At 39.5% G+C, this 16575-nt stretch overlaps 4 protein-coding genes across 10 annotated transcripts in view; 2 read left to right on the plus strand and 2 right to left on the minus strand.

Annotated features, from left to right (window-relative positions):
- The first annotated feature begins 1004 nt into the window (after positions 1–1004).
- Positions 1005–3369, plus strand: LOC117566727 (trichohyalin-like). 4 transcript variants are annotated; one of them, XM_052005156.1, is made up of 2 exons: positions 1005–1870; positions 2744–3369. In XM_052005156.1, exons 1-2 carry the CDS (start codon positions 1158–1160, stop codon positions 3240–3242), a joined length of 1212 nt encoding a protein of 403 aa, XP_051861116.1. In that variant the 5' UTR covers positions 1005–1157; the 3' UTR covers positions 3243–3369. The 4 variants fall into 4 exon arrangements, with proteins under 4 accessions (XP_051861116.1, XP_051861114.1, XP_051861115.1 ...); XM_052005154.1 differs by having other exon boundaries at positions 1006–2560; XM_052005155.1 differs by having other exon boundaries at positions 1006–2053.
- A 4573-nt stretch (positions 3370–7942) lies between these two features.
- LOC117569598 (maltase A1-like) lies at positions 7943–10400 on the minus strand. The gene is made up of 3 exons (XM_034250833.2): positions 8820–10400; positions 8622–8765; positions 7943–8101 (listed from the first exon to the last, which is right to left on the minus strand). The coding sequence occupies exons 1-3, from the start codon at positions 10370–10372 to the stop codon at positions 8035–8037; spliced, it is 1764 nt and encodes a 587-aa protein (XP_034106724.1). The 5' UTR covers positions 10373–10400; the 3' UTR covers positions 7943–8034.
- A 347-nt stretch (positions 10401–10747) lies between these two features.
- On the plus strand, positions 10748–13353 carry LOC117569597 (maltase A1). The gene is made up of 4 exons (XM_034250832.2): positions 10748–11854; positions 11910–12364; positions 12989–13132; positions 13196–13353. The coding sequence occupies exons 1-4, from the start codon at positions 10895–10897 to the stop codon at positions 13260–13262; spliced, it is 1626 nt and encodes a 541-aa protein (XP_034106723.2). The 5' UTR covers positions 10748–10894; the 3' UTR covers positions 13263–13353.
- LOC117569595 (metabotropic glutamate receptor 2) overlaps positions 13347–16575 on the minus strand; it is a 71544-nt gene continuing 68315 nt past the window's right edge. For 3 of the 4 annotated variants that reach the window (XM_052005151.1, XM_034250829.2, XM_052005152.1), the window contains 2 exons: positions 15419–15602; positions 13347–15317 (listed from right to left, as the gene is read on the minus strand). In XM_052005151.1, the coding sequence (XP_051861111.1) occupies positions 14863–15317; positions 15419–15602 (639 nt within the window). In that variant the 3' untranslated portion in view covers positions 13347–14862. The remainder of the gene's footprint in view (positions 15318–15418; positions 15603–16575) is intronic. The other variant, XM_034250830.2, reaches the window with a different exon arrangement.

A 16575-nucleotide genomic window follows, 5' to 3' on the forward strand; every position in this document is an offset into this window, starting at 1 on the left:
AGACACACAAATCACGCATACACAGCGTTGCAACGGACCACAAAACACCTCCGACTCGACGTCTCCGAACTTGCCCTACAAACAACGACGCGACGTTGATTTTGACGTTGACTCTAACTGCCACCTACCTTGCCTTCTAACTCCTGACTCCTAACTCCAACTCCGACTCTGACTCTGGCTTTGACTACAACTCTGACTCTGATAACATCCCTTCAACCACATTATGCTAGTAGCTAGCTGGGCGCGGTGGGAGCAGACACGACCAGAATGGCAAACGTCAAGCACACCAGAAAGCCAGCAAGTTAGCTAGCAAGGCAACAACGACTGGGGTTAGCTTTTTAATTTACTCATAAAAAATGAAGTGAAATTATTATGAGTTTTCACCTCCGGGCGATTCTCATGATGTGCCAGAAATTTATGTGCAGTTTGCTCTACCAGAAAAAAATACCATTCAAAACATGCTCCGCCAACTGTAACATAGAATTGTACGAGTACTCGTTATGAGTAGCTACAAATTATGCAGCTTTTGTGGCATCAAATAAATGGTAGAAATGTGTGTATGAAAAGTCGTTAACAAATAAATCTAACATGAGAGTCAAAAATGGAAATTGGCTTACATTAAATAATAAGTTAATAAATAAATTATGTTCACTTTAATTCTTTTAAAATACCCATGAATTCAAAATGTATTCGAGTGCATGAAAACAAAGAGTTAACATTATGTGGCAGAAGTTCACTTAAAATGGAAGTACATTGCCCGTGTATACTTATGCTTAGTCTATAATTTTCACTTCACATGGTATTATAACTTCAGTCGCTTAAAACACAAAATAGTCATCCATTGACTTCGTTCTTCATTACTTTGCAAAGGTTACTTTATTAAATTGATTTGTATCAAAGTATTTATTATTCGTACCTCTCAACTATAGTCTATTTTCATGTTCTTTTAATTAAAGTAGGCGTTGCCCATCTAAATTTAGCAAGCTATAAAAACCTTACATGTATATCGTTAGTTTTTGGCTTAGTTTGAATCGAGTAACATCTACTCCTCAAAATTATTTTTAGTCTTGGTGCAGTCCCGAAATTATTTTTTTTGTAGTTTTTGCTTATATTTTTGGTTTTTTCAATTCTTTTTTAACCTATAGAAAAATTTCGGGATGTTGTCCATTGCAAAAAATAATGGTTTCCGCACCGTCACACCCATTTATCGGTTTCTTTCTACCGGCTCTGCATTGTTGTCGAAATATTCCGCAACACAAAGGGGAGAGAATTATTGTCTAACATTTGAAACCAAACAGAATGAGGAGAAGCCGTTTGCTTTCGATAAAGTTTTCGGTCTGAAGCAAAAGGAGGAAAAACCTTTTGCTAATAAGTTCTTTGGTCTAAAGCAGAAAGAGGAAAAACCAGTTTTCAACGACGTCTCCTGCAAAAAGCGCAATGAGGAAAAGTCCTTCGCAGAAAACGTGTTTGGAACTAAGATAAATGAAGAGAAACCCTTCGAGACACAGATCTTCGGTCTGAAGCAGAAAGAGGAAAAGCCAGTTGCCAATGACGTCTCCTGTAAGAAACGCAATGAGGAAAAGTCCTTCACAGAGACGAAAATGGAATGGAGAAAAGTCGCTCCCAATGAGGAAAAATCCTTCCTTGAAACTAAGAAAACCCTCGAGACAAAAGAGGAACAGCCCACCTGTGAACAGATCTTCGGTCTGAAGCAGAAAGAGGAAAAGCCAGATCTCAATGACGTCTCCTGTAAGAAACGCAATGAGGAAAAGTCCTTCACAGAGACGAAAATGGAATGGAGAAAAGTCGCTCCCAATGAGGAAAAGTCCTTCACGATCTATGGAACCAAGCTTAATGAGGAGAAGCCCACCTGTCAACAGATCTTCGGTCTAAAGCAGAAAGAGGAAAAGCCAGTTGCCACTGACTTCTCCTGTAAGAAACGCAATGAGGAAAAGTCCTTCACAGAGACGAAAATGGAATGGAGAAAAGTCGCTCCCAATGAGGAAAAGTCCTTCACGATCTATGGAACCAAGCTTAATGAGGAGAAGCCCACCTGTCAACAGATCTTCGGTCTAAAGCAGAAAGAGGAAAAGCCAGTTGCCACTGACTTCTCCTGTAAGAAACGCAATGAGGAAAAGTCCTTCACAGAGACGAAAATGGAGTGGAGAAAAGTCGCTCCCAATGAGGAAAAGTCCTTCACGATCTATGGAACCAAGCTTAATGAGGAGAAGCCCACCTGTCAACAGATCTTCGGTCTAAAGCAGAAAGAGGAAAAGCCAGTTGCCAATGGCGTCTCCTGTAAGAAACGCAATGAGGAAAAGTCCTTCACAGAGACGAAAATGGAATGGAGAAAAGTCGCTCCCAATGAGGAAAAATCCTTCCTTGAAACTAAGAAAACCCTCGAGACAAAAGAGGAAAAGCCCACCTGTGAACAGATCTTCGGTCTGAAGCAGAAAGAGGAAAAGCCAGATCTCAATGACATCTCCTGTAAGAAGCGCAATGAGGAAAAGTCCTTCCTTGAAACTAAGAAAACCCTCGAGACAAAGGAGGAAAAGCCCACCTGTGAACAGATCTTCGGTCTGAAGCAGAAAGAGGAAAAGCCAGTTGCCAATGACGTCTCCTGTAAGAAACGCAATGAGGAAAAGTCCTTCACAGAGACAAAAATGGAATGGAGAAAAGTCGCTCCCAATGAGGAAAAGTCCTTCACGATCTATGGAACCAAGCTTAATGAGGAGAAGCCCACCTGTCAACAGATCTTCGGTCTAAAGCAGAAAGAGGAAAAGCCAGTTGCCAATGACGTCTCCTGTAAGAAACGCAATGAGGAAAAGTCCTTCACAGAGACGAAAATGGAATGGAGAAAAGTCGCTCCCAATGAGGAAAAGTCCTTCACGATCTATGGAACCAAGCTTAATGAGGAGAAGCCCACCTGTCAACAGATCTTCGGTCTCAAGCAGAAAGAGGAAAAGCCTGTTGCCAATGACGTCTCCTGTAAGAAACGCAATGAGGAAAAGTCCTTCACAGAGTCGAAAATGGAATGGAGAAAAGTCGCTCCCAATGAGGAAAAGTCCTTCACGATCTATGGAACCAAGCTTAATGAGGAGAAGCCCACCTGTCAACAGATCTTTGGTCTGAAGCAGAAAGAGGAAAAGCCAGTTGCCAATGACGTCTCCTGTAAGAAACGCAATGAGGAAAAGTCCTTCACAGAGACGAAAATGGAATGGAGAAAAGTCGCTCACTGTTAGTGAAGAAGAAGAACTTACTAGCAGAAGAGCAGCCGTTCGCTGTTAAACGATTTTTAGCAAAAATTCGTAGCTAATCAAATTATCATATTTGTATTTTTCGCTAAATAAAAAATAAAATAAAAAATAATATGCATCGTTTTATTTACGAATTTACTAAGCTTTACTTCGTCGGGTTCGTCAGTTAACAAGTAAGAAATACCCGCTAAAAGCAAAATATTACGGTAATAATCTCAAAATATTAAAAATAAATATGAATGTATTCTCGATCGGGATTTGAACTCGAGCACCACCGACCAGGTGGTTAAGAAAAAAAGTTTGTACCTCGAGCGGGCTCGAACCCGGGCACCACAACATGCTCGGTTTGCACCTGAGCTATCGAATTGCTTATGAAGCTCCTATGCTTACAAATACTAATATAGTATAGTCGAGCCATGTATATACGTATACGCATACATACAATACATACATAGCAGGCGGTTTTGCTCATACAAAATATTTCTTTAATAAAATCCACAATTTTTATTTATAATTGTTGTAAATACGATTAAAAAAAAAAAAAAAATTTTTGTTCCCCGAGCGGGCTCGAACCCGAGTCCCCCGACTACCACATCACGAATATGCTTGCACTCTACCAATAGAGCTATCGCAGTGCCTCTTGCATACAGATACAAATATAGAGGCGAACATACGTATACGCATACATACAACACATACATAGAAGGCGGGCAAAACTATTTCTTTAATAACTTAAACAATTTTTATCTGATCGCAACCAGGAATCACAAACAACATTGTTGTTATTTTATATTCTAAAATTCGCACGTCTAGCTTTAATATTACTCTTGTTATTATTGATTTGCAAGAGCGGGAGTGGGCGTGGCAAAAATTTGAAACAAACTGGATCTGCGTGCAAACTTAACAAATACTGTCGAAATAAAATTATAGCTCTACATATCTCTTATAGTCTCTAAGATATTGGTGTTCATACGGACAGACGGACATGGCTATATCGTCTCGGCTGTTGACGCTGATCAAGAATATATACTTTATAGGGTCGGAGATGCCTCCTTCTACCTGTTACATACATTTCCTGCCGGCACAAGGTTATAATACCCTTCTACCCTATGGGTAGCGGGTATAAAAAGTAATCATACATAACGCATTCTGCAGGAGAAGCTAATATTGAGGTGCTTACTAAGTCATGTCATTAATTCTTTTAATTCTTTTTCAAAAGACTCTTTCAAAAGTCAAATTCGACTCGCACAATTCACATTTGACACAATTCGCTTTTGACTGATGTGCTTTAAATGGCGATGATACTAGTCTGACTTAATGTCCAAATTGCCAACTTCGGTAGCGATGATTGGTCGTTCATGGCTGCTTTATGCCGGGCATTAACTGATGTCCTTTGGTGACAGCTACGTGAGAGGCATAGAAATTAGCCTGTCTAAGGCACTGCCCAAGCTGCGCTCAACCCTTTGCCATGGAAACAGATGGTGGACTATGGGCTATGAGCAATGTCTGCGGTGCAATTAATGCAGGGCTATGTGGACATTGAGAGTTGACTGACTGCCGTGCTTGACTAGGCAGAGATTAACCCTTAAGTGTGACGGCTGTATAATGGCTTAATTAAAGCAAAGAAAAGAAGTGCGCCCAAGTGAAATTGGTTATGGACTAAGCGGAGTTTAATATGTATACATTATAATTGGAATACATTTCATTAAAGCTACTACAGGTTAAAGACTCCCATCCAACCTACCTGACCAACTCGTACGTGCCTAGCATAGGGGCTGATCAAAAAGCAAAAAGTTGAATCCGAGGCTCGTTAACAACTTAATAATACCAACAACTACAAAGAGAGAGAGAGAGAGAGTGAGAAAGAGCGAGAAGTCTAGTAACAGCCGTAAAATTAGGAAAGCCAAATAAAGGTGAGCTATACTCAAATATTACGCATACGTTACGTGTTCAAACAGAATTAATATGCAAACGTTGTTGTAGCTCGAATACATTTAGTAAATGTGCTGATGCTTCCTTCCGGCTTGCTTGCTACTCGCTGAATTACTACAGATTACAAACTTAATGCATTTCAAAGTTTTCCATCGGGCTCGAGGTAAAAGTTTTTCGTCTTACTTTACCGTAAATCTTGCACAAACCATCTAATATATAATACGCAATGCGTTGATTTTTTAAGCAGCCGCTCTTCGGGAAATTAACTTTATTATCTTTACAAATAAAATCCACAAAAGGGAAGCCATCTTCTTCGACAACCGCTAGGTGGCGCATTGCGCACCGTCTTGCGGTTTCCCTTGCGTAACTAAACGAATAACCAGTTCTTTTTTTTCGCTCCCTTTCTTTTTGGTTTCAGGTCACGTGCTCTGCAGTAAAGTGCCTCAGACTCAAGGCTCAGATTGTGTCTGCGACCCTTTTAATGGGCTCACAGGTCACACTGACATTTACACGATTTTTTCTGCATATATATAGTATATGTTTTTGTAAGTCGCTTTGGCACAGACTGCTAATTTTCCAATGTCCGCCAAATGCCGTAATAAAATACAAAACGCAACAAAAACAACATTAATTTTGTGTATTTAGTCAAAAAGCTAACGATTTAATCATTTCCAACTTGTTTCGTCTCTTCGTTAACTTTCGTCTTAAAGCACTTCCTTTGATTCATTCTGGAAATATGCCCAACGCGATATTAAATAAATGACAAGTATGCAACCAAGAATTATCAAAACACTTGTTAATCCAATAATAGTTTTAATTGTGGTTTTAATACAACGCATAATTGACGCCCATAAGCCTGTTACTTTAAGCAGCACAAACAACGCAGCGATTCCACCAAATCCGAATAGCGCAATGACTGCTAGTGCGCCAAGTGGCACAATTACGGCTAGTGCAACAAGCACAACTGCGACAAATAGTCCAATCAATCCAATCAGAATGATCATCGTGGAGCAACTAAAGTTTGCACGCAAACTTGTATTGTTTTTAGATTAATATGCACTCGCCGCTGTCTGGCTATATTTATGCAGTTATTGATACAAGATAAGATATTCTTTATACCTGCTACCTATTGGGTAAGAGGGTATTGTAGTTTTTTTGTCTACAAATAAGTATGTAAAAGGCAGGACGAATCTCCCATCTCGCAAAGAGTTTATGCTTAATAAGCGTCAACAATCGATACGATATAGCATTGTTGTTAATCAAATTGTTTGTTATATTGTTGTCACTCATATTGGGTACCAGGTATCTTATAATCAGGTGCTCTGTCGGAATGAATTTAAGGAACCAAGTAACAATTACTTTCTACGAAATATAACAAATTTAGATTCTATATCGCCAGGATAGATTCCTTTTGTCTATTTTTATTATTAATTCAGTCAATTCATCGCAATATCCATTCGAATAACATTGGTGAACTTATTTATTATATAGAAAAGCACTTATTTCTTGATATCAAAATCTTGTATAAACTTTTTATTTTTGCATTTAAAATATTAAATGTACAATTTCATTTTTATTTTTCCTTTCCATTATTAAGCCTTAGCGTCCTTTTAAATTTATTGGATATTCCCGTCTTCATATTGCTAAACGCATCCTTCGTTTGTTTCGCTAAATATGGCTTTGCGTATTTTAGTAACAAATGGATCATCAGACTTTTTAGATAAAGTAAAAGACTCAATAGGTAACCATGCAATGATTTGAGGCAGAGCAAAATGAAGCCAGCTAATGCCGTTAATGTGCCCATCTTAGACCAACTAAACATTTAACATTTAAACACGCTGCTCTAGCACTGAAAAACCTATTTACAAAACGTAATATTTTTTAGGTTCGAGTATCATTGTAAAATTATATCTGCACGAAGTAGTATATAATGTACATAGATAAGACAATTGTTGTGTTAGGACTGGCTTATCAATTTTGATTGGTGTATATCATGGTGAAACGTTGTAAGTATTGACATGACGTAAATTTGGACTTGTATTTAAGTTATGAACATATTATTTATTCAGTTTTGGCTCACTCTGCGGTATATGTATATTAAATGTAGTATTATATCAATACACCAAATATAGCCTTGGATTTTGTTCAATATATTTACATGGTCATTTTAAAATTTATACCGCATTGTTTTGGTTTTATATTTTCAAAATGGGAATTAAAAAACATTCCGTACAGTGTTTATGTTTCAATTTAAACTAAATTTCATTACTTTTAAAATTAGAATAAAAATTGAACCAGCCCTCGCTCTTATATTTTCGACTTCAAAGGCGACTGCGAATGTTGTTGGTTAAGATAGGCTCTTGCAAACATGACAAACACCAAACTTTGCTGAGTATTTATTTAGTATTAAGCATACGAGAGCTTTGCCTATCGGTTGCTGTGCCAAAACATAAAATGCGAAATAAAAACACGAGGGTTTGACTTTAATTTCTGTGTAAACACTTTAAATGCCAAGCCCCTCTCATGTCTCTTAACAGGCAGTCCAGAAGCATATCAGGCACTTGAACCAAAAAATAAGGAGACGGGGAATGCGTAAAACAGAGAGAGAGAATACACATATACGGATACACTTTTACCTTTTTCGAGTACAAGGAGTGTGAGTGTCTTGTTTGTCGATTTATTTGTTTATTTATTTATATAAGCGGCGGCGCCTTTGCTTTGAGCCCTTGAGAAAGGAGAATGTAAAAGCCAGAGATGTGTACAACTTGTTTTTTATTCAAGTATGCGATAGACAAGTTAATTGGTTAGGCTTAAAATTAAATAATTGCAAAGAACTTTGTTGCATTTAAATCGATGTAAGGACCAAAGCTTCTCCGGCAGACAACGCAATGCTGCTGACTTCAATCAATGCGCTGAGAAAAGTAGGAAAAAGAAAGTTCAATGTTAGTTCCAGCCGACTTAACATAGCAATACTCGTTACCCATCTTTAAAGAATGATGGCAATTAAGCGTGATTAAAATCATTTCGGGAAACTGTTCTGAGCAACAATACATCTGCCACTGAGCTGTGTCTTATTAACTCTTTAGAGATGGCTTCAATATTGTGAATAACCACAATACCAATTATGTGCACTGTTTATCTCGCATCTTAATATCATTTTAAATAATCAAAGATTAAACGCAATTATACATTTTCAAACTATTAATAATCTTTGAGGCAATGTGGGTAATATATTAATTGAATTGAATTGAATTAAATTATTGTTAATATGAATAAATATGATGTATTTTTCGCAATAATTTAAATTCGTAGCCGGAGGATTACTAAGTTAAGTAAATAAGTTAATATGTATATCTCAAAATATATGAGTACCCCAAAAATTCACGGTGCATTCCTCTTTTTTAAATACACATTCTTTTGCCCAAAACTTACCCCTCTGTCTTCTGAGAATCTAAGCTGCTTATTTCCATAGTTAATGAGGACGCCAAAGTCGTGTCGAATTCTTGTAGATCAACTGTAAGACTGGCATTGCCCAAATTGGCCACGTAAACGATGATGGGATAGCCAGATAAGTAGCTGAAAAAATATTCAGTTAGTAAAGAGAAACATTTTGAATACCACTAAACTCACCGCTTGACTACAAACGCTTCCTCATTGAGCACAGCATATTTGGTGGCACCATTCTGTAGTGTCTTCGAACCCTTGCGCAACTCTATGAGCGACTTGTAGATGGTCAGATGCGACTTGGATGCAGCACTTTCCATAGCCACATTAACAGTCTCATAGTCACTGGCGAGAGGCAGCCAAGTCTTGGCAGCAGTGGAGAAGCCCGCATTGGTGTCACTTGTCCACTGGAAGGGAGTTCGAGACGGATCGCGAGTAAATTCTTCGTAGGTGTCTTCGTTAGCATTACAGGCAGCTGGATCTTGAGTGTCTTCCCAGCTGATCCAGCCGTCAGTCATGCCCAGCTCCTCGCCCTGATAAGTCACACTGGCGCCTGGCAGTATCATGACCAGCATATTCATGGCATCCGTATTTGCCACACCATAGCGACTGGCAGCTCGACGTTGATCATGATTGCCAATCACCCAATTAGCAGTGCGTCCCGACGGCATATTCAGCAGCCAGTTATCCACGGCTGTCTTAATGGAACCAGCTGAGACACCACTGCTAGCAGGCACTGTAATCAGATTGAAGTTAAACGGCAGATGGGCGCCTTCCACCGACCGATTGCCGTAAAATTGCATTGTGTAGGCAGGCGGAGCATAAGTCTCAATAAGCAATACTCTCGTCTCCCCGCCATGAATGCGCTGATAATCGTCCATCACAGTGCGCCACTGGTAGGACATGTCAATGGTCTCAGGGCGATTCTCAATCAATTCGTTCTTCAAATAGTTGCGATTGTCTACATCATCGGTCAGGCCACTCAATCCTTCGTCAGGATACTGTCCATTCTCATCGGGTTCCACCTCAAATAATACGGGAACTGCATCACATCTGAAGCCTGCCACGCCCTCATTCAGCCAATATCGCAACACTCGCTTCATCTGAGCAACCACATCGGGATTACGATAATTCAAATCCGCCTGCTGTACTGCAAATTGATGCAAGTAATACTGCTGACGTTCCTCGACCCATTCCCAAGCGCTTCCCCGAAAAGCCTGCAACCAATTTGAAGGCGGTTCCCGCACTCCAGTCGACGCATTCACTTTGCCATCATGCCACACATAGTAATCCTGGTATCCCTTCTCCCGCTTCACAGACTTCTTGAACCATTCGTTTTCATCACTCGAATGATTAGGCACAAAGTCCAAGATAATCTTTAGCTCCAATTCGTTGGCTTTCTTAATGAGGTTTCTAAAGTCCTCTAACGTGCCATACTCTGGCTGTATGTCGAAGAAATCAGAGATGTCATAGCCAAAGTCCACCATGGGAGACTTGAAAATGGGAGAGAGCCAAGCAGCTGTTACGCCCAGCTCCTTGAGATACTCCAGCTTACTGGTGATGCCATTCAGATCTCCGATGCCATCTCCATCGGAGTCCATGAAGGAGCGGGGATAGATCTGATAGAACTGTGCATTTTCCCACCAGTCCTTAGTAGTCGTTGTTGAAGCTGAGTCCTGGCAAGCTTGGCCAAGAGCCAGCAGGCAGATAAATACAATTGGCAGTTGCAGAGGTTGCATTTTACCCACTGAACCAATAGAAGGTCAGCGCTGGGGCATTTATAGCTGCCAAACTGGCCTACTTAACTGGACTTAAATGATAAGCGAAACTCAAGTAGCCGAGGAATTTGCCAAGTTCTCAAATGCACATTGAATGAAACGCGGATTAGTGTGGCGAAAATAAAATACCCTGTAAAAACATTCCGCACTTGAAATAACTCCTTGAGATGCTTGGCACTTCCTCTTCAACTTCTGCCTTCTTTTATAATCAGTTGACCAGTTGCAACGAAATGTACTCGTATTACAACGTTCTCGCTTATCGCTCATTATCTAACTTCTCTATGCGTAGCTATAAAAAGGCAACTATCCCCATTGAGTACGAACAAAATGAGTTTTCTTTGCAATAGAGCAGTACACTTGCTGCTGGGCGTGCTTTTCCTGAGTGTGTTTGGCCAGGCTTGCCAAGATGCGGCCTCCACAACGACGTCTTCTAAGGACTGGTGGGAAACTGCACAGTTCTATCAGATCTATCCGCGCTCCTTCATGGACTCCGATGGGGATGGCATCGGAGATCTGAATGGCATCACCAGTAAGCTGGAGTATCTCAAGGAGCTGGGCGTAACAGCTGCTTGGCTCTCTCCCATTTTCAAGTCTCCCATGGTGGACTTTGGCTATGACATCTCTGATTTCTTCGACATACAGCCAGAGTATGGCACGTTAGAAGACTTCAGAAACCTCATTAAGAAAGCCAACGAATTGGAGCTAAAGATTATCTTGGACTTTGTGCCTAATCATTCCAGTGATGAAAACGAATGGTTCAAGAAGTCTGTGAAGCGGGAGAAGGGATACCAGGATTACTATGTGTGGCATGATGGCAAAGTGAATGCGTCGACTGGAGTGCGGGAACCGCCAACAAATTGGTTGCAATATTTTAGAGGCAGCGCCTGGGAATGGAACGAGGAACGTCAGCAGTATTACTTGCATCAGTTTGCAGTGCAACAACCTGATCTCAATTACCGCAATCCAGATGTGGTAGCTCAGATGAAGCGAGTGCTGCGATATTGGCTGAATGAGGGCGTGTCGGGATTCAGATGTGATGCTTTGCCACCCCTATTTGAAGTGCTGCCCGATGCAGAAGGTCAATATCCCGATGAGGTTGTTAGCGGAGCCACAGATGATGCAGACGATCGTGACTACTTGACAACGACGTACATTGAAAACCAGCCGGAGACTGTGGACATGGTTTATCAATGGCGTACAGTGCTCGATGATCATAAGCGAATCTATGGCGGCAATTCGAGTGTGCTGCTCATAGAGACTTACTCTCCGGCTTGGTTTACCATGCAGTTTTATGGCAATCGATCGGTGAATGGAGCTCACCTGCCATTCAATTTCAATTTAATTACTGTGATGGAGAAGAGTGGTCTGAGTGCCAGCAATGTGCAGGAAGCCATCGATCTCTGGTTACAGAATATGCCAGCAGGACGCACGGCAAATTGGGTGGTATGAAATGTTTTTAATTTTGACTTTAGCTCTACCTTAAACATGTTTTCTTCAGCTGGGTAATCATGACAAGCGTCGAGCTGCCAGTCGATATGGAGCCGAGTTCATTGATGCCATGAATATGCTGGTCATGATACTGCCAGGAGCCAGTGTCACTTACCAAGGCGAGGAGTTAGGCATGACTGATGGTTGGATTAGCTGGGAGGACACTGTGGATCCTTGGGGATGCAATTCTAATGCCGACATCTACGAGCAATACACCAGAGATCCTGAACGCACGCCCTTCCAGTGGACAAATGGTACCAATGCAGGATTCTCCACAGGTGAAACGACCTGGCTGCCATTGGCCGCTGACTATGAGACTATTAATGTGGCCACTGAATCAGCGGCAGATCATTCCCATCTGACCATCTACAAATCCCTTATTGCATTGCGACGAAGCTCGAAAACGCTGCAGAATGGAAGCACAAAGTACGCGGTGCTGAGCGACGATGTTTTCGTGATTAAGCGGTGAGTGATGTGTTAGTTTTATTTATATTTATTGCACCAGCTATAGCTAGCTGAAAAGTGCGAAAAATATGAAAGAGGTAACTTCCGACAAGCGAGACATTCCTTCTGTCATTCTGTGTCAAACTTTCTTGTGGTACTCGTCGTATATTACATTATTTTCGGTTGTCCAGTTGCCTGTAATTTTTAAGCTAAGTTCTCCCGAAATCATTCTTACTGCTGAAAACTTTTGTTGAAGTTAATCAAGAAGTATTATGGCATAGTAAGGATTGGCTGAGATTGTCAGAATTTAATTGTATTGTGATTTTTACTCTATAGTAAAAATTGTATGTAATGGTATATTGACATACCAAATATATTGTACATTTTAGAGGTATGCTAAGCATACTATGCTTTCGTTAGATTTTAACCCACACTTTCGCCTCTTTACTGCTTAGCTTTAAGCTTTAAAATGGATACTTGGCGTCTCACAATCGTTTTGTTTTAAGGAAAAACAATCTAGAAGAAATGCAAAGAAAAAAATAATATAACAAATCAATTTCTCTACAGCTAATAATAACAGTTTCAAGCATTCCTCAAATAGGTAGCAAATACTTAAAAATTATTTAATTGTCTTTCTACATTTAGGTCACTGTCTGGCGCTAATAGCATTTTTTACGTCTGCAACTTTGGGTCTGCGTCGATCACAGTTGATTTGTCGGAGTTTGATAAAACCTTGCCATCCGATTTGGTTCTGCTGATTCGCAGTATGGACTCCATCAAATCCGAGGGGTAAGTAAGATATATTTTTGTTAGGAATTTCTATTAAATTGCTCTGTAAAAATATTCTAATAGAGCCGGCTATGCATCAAAGGAGCTGGAACTGGCAGTTGGCGAAGCTTTGGTACTCAGTAGTGAATAAAACACACGTTGATTTGGAATTAATTAGTGTTTTTATTTTATTGATAGTTTGCTCAATGTAAGTTCTCGTAAATATATGCCACTTAACAACATTTAGCATAATTTTATTTGATCTTTATGTTAATATTAGTGTTTGAATTATTTGTTGTACAATATTTGTTTGTATACTGCAGTTAGATAGTAGAGACACTCAGTTGTATGAATATGCTTGGTATTCTCATATGCAAATTGTAATAATATTTACATAAAAAACACACACACAGATATACATACAAGGGGAATATTACATACATGCATTTCGCTAACAATTAAACTCTTTTAATTTGGCTAGATTTTATTATATTTAAATATAATCTTTATATCAATTTAATAATAAGTGGTTTTCTTTTTTTTTTTTTTTTTGGTATTTATCACTTATAATCTCAACTGACATACTCGTCGATAAGCTTGCTCGTATGCCAGACCGCGGTACGTATACGTAATATTATGTTCTGTCGTTATGTATTACACAAAGAAAACACTTAACTATTTGGAGAGTGTATGTGTGTGTGGGTGTGTGTGTGTATTTACAAAACTTACTGTGCTTATAATTATACTATCGGCCTCTGACGCCTTTGGATCCACTTTACACAATTAAATCTACCAAGTTGCAGGGCTCAAACAACAAAGTAAATGTAATTGTCAAAAGACGCCGCCATTTCTGCCACGTTGCAAAAGGGTTGCAGCTTGTTTTGTTTTGGCTTTTTGTTGTTGTTGTTATGTAGTGGTTGTGCAACCCTTTTGTAACATATAAGATCATAGTGTGAATGTGACTTAACTTTAAATGCTTTTTCAACTTAGACTAACAGTTAGTACGAGTTTAGTTTTTTCTTATTTTGTTTTTGGTTTTGGTTTCAGAAAACACACATTTTTGAAATTATATCACATTTTTGTTGTTGTTTTTGTTTTGTTGTTTTGGTAACCTTTGTTGCGATTGCAACCAAACCACATGCTAGCTATAACTAGTTAAGCTTAATCGTAGATTTAAAACATTTAAAACAGTTTCCGCAAAATCGAAATGATTCAATTATATCTGGCTGACAATTTGTTCTTGCTACGACTCATTCGTTGGGTTTATTGTAAATATTTTACAATTTAAATAACTGCCAAAATTGGCAGACGAAGTGGCGTTATTGTGAAATTATGCTATTCAAATGCATTTCATTTCTGCTCAACAGAAACCAAAATTAATTTATTGTAATGCCGTCGCCTTTTCTTCGTCGTTTTACGAACATTTGTTTGGCTTGAATTTACTTAAGTATTTCTTTTTTTTTTTTGTTAAGTTCTATCTATAGATACCTGTTCTTCTTTTTGTTGTGGTTGTAGCCTCTTTAAACTGGAATCGCAGAACGCTTTTTGCTGCTGCTGCTACCATTACCAATCGTTGTTGCACTTCCGCTGATGCTGCCGCTGCCATTGCTTGCAACGTCGCCGCCTGCGGCAGATTCAGTTGCAACTGGTTTCACGTCAGCATCATCAAGATGCTGCTGCTGCTGCTGCTGCTGCAGTAGCTGACGCTGTTGCTCCTTCAGCAGCTGCTGTTGCAATTGCTGCGCGTTTAGCTATAAATTAGTCTGCAACACTGGAGCTCGCTTGCTGCCACCATTTGTTGTGGCCGACGAAGCTTCCGCATCTGATGCGCTAACAGTTGCAGTTGTTGTTGCCAGTGCTGCTGCTGCTGTTGTTGCTGTTGCTGGACTGCTGCTAGTGGCAATATGATTGCTCGCTGTTGCAACGACAACAACAACATTCGCCTGCTGTTGCTGCTGCTGGCCGTGTTGTTGCTGATTGATTTTGTTGTTGTTGGACACCACTTGCTCGTCCTGACTGCAGCTCTCGATGCCATTGCCATTGCCATTAGAGGCTGTGGGTGTGGCTGTAGTTGTGTTATTTGGCACATATTGATCGGCATAGGGTATTTGATTGTAGGCATTGTTATCTAGGGACGTGAAAATACTCGACAGTGCAATCGTCTGTGTGGCCATTTCGCACAGCTTTTTCGTCTTTACCGAATGCTCTGCAATAGATGCGCCAAAAAAAAAAAACAAATTCACAATGCAAGCAGGTACGAAAAATGGAAAAGTACTAGAATCGTTAGAAATAATACTGGTAACCAACCTGTTTCCGTGGGCGTGATATGTTTCTGTAATTTCTCTTCCTGGGCGCACGTGGCAGCCGTTACAACCGCTGCGGCCATCATTGAGGAGGGCCCCGTGCCAGCCGTGCGATGCATATTGCCATAACGGGGAGGCATCATGCTCTGGCGCACATTGCGCTCCGGCCGCACAAGAATTATGTAGAGCTGGGGAAAAGAGTGGGAGTGGAGTCACTTTAGGCTTTCAACAGTTTCAGCTTCAATTATCCAGTCAAATGCGGCCTAGACCATTCAGCTGTTCAGCTGGGCCATTCATTAATCATACGCCCCATTGTACGTGAAGCCCCCTGTTTTTGCTGTTCATACATTTGCAAGTGTTACTACTGTAGACGTGTTGTATACACTTGAGCTACTGTTCCTATTCTCACTGTTCTAAGTTTTGTTAGTCATCTAACTGTTACCACACTCAGAAAAATACAGTACAATTCGATTTAAATAATATTCTTAAATCAAACCTGTATCGGTCTAGAATTTTAGTATAACAGTTTACTATTACTACATAAAGTAATGACGACGTCAATTTTTCTTGACTTCACAGCTTAATCGGTTCGGATATGAAACATTAAAAATTATAGGAAATATTAAGAAAACAAATTTGTGTGCAAATAAATATGTATTAATAAACAACATTTTTAAATTGTAATAAGTAATGAAAGGAAAACAGTGCGGTATTAATTTTACTGATTTAATATACCTCAAAAATACTAAAAATAAATCAAACACTAGAAATATAGATCATACTACATCGACATACCAAATATAATCTTCGGTATAATCTCGTTGTATTAGTAGCTAGTATCTCAAAGTCTAGCAAACTTAACTGTAGCTTACTTTCTTGCTGATTTCAAACTTTTTTTTTTATGCATAATTAAAGCTTTATGCTTCTTAATTTTTCCTTTTTAATTTAAGAACATATCATTTGAGACACAATTCTAAAATGAGCTTCAAATTATCCATATTTATTATAAGTCTTAAAGGTAGAATTTTGTATTTAAATCCAGAACTTTCAGCTTCGATGCTTATTAGACACCGCAAATTCTTGATTGAAGGAAGAAAGTTCTTAATTTTTCACTCTGCACTCTTGTTGTTCCCTCTGTTCAAACTTTAGTGGCTGTTCCTG

The sequence above is a fragment of the Drosophila albomicans genome, chromosome 3, assembly GCF_009650485.2.
Source record: "Drosophila albomicans strain 15112-1751.03 chromosome 3, ASM965048v2, whole genome shotgun sequence".
Lineage (NCBI taxonomy): Eukaryota > Metazoa > Arthropoda > Insecta > Diptera > Drosophilidae > Drosophila > Drosophila albomicans.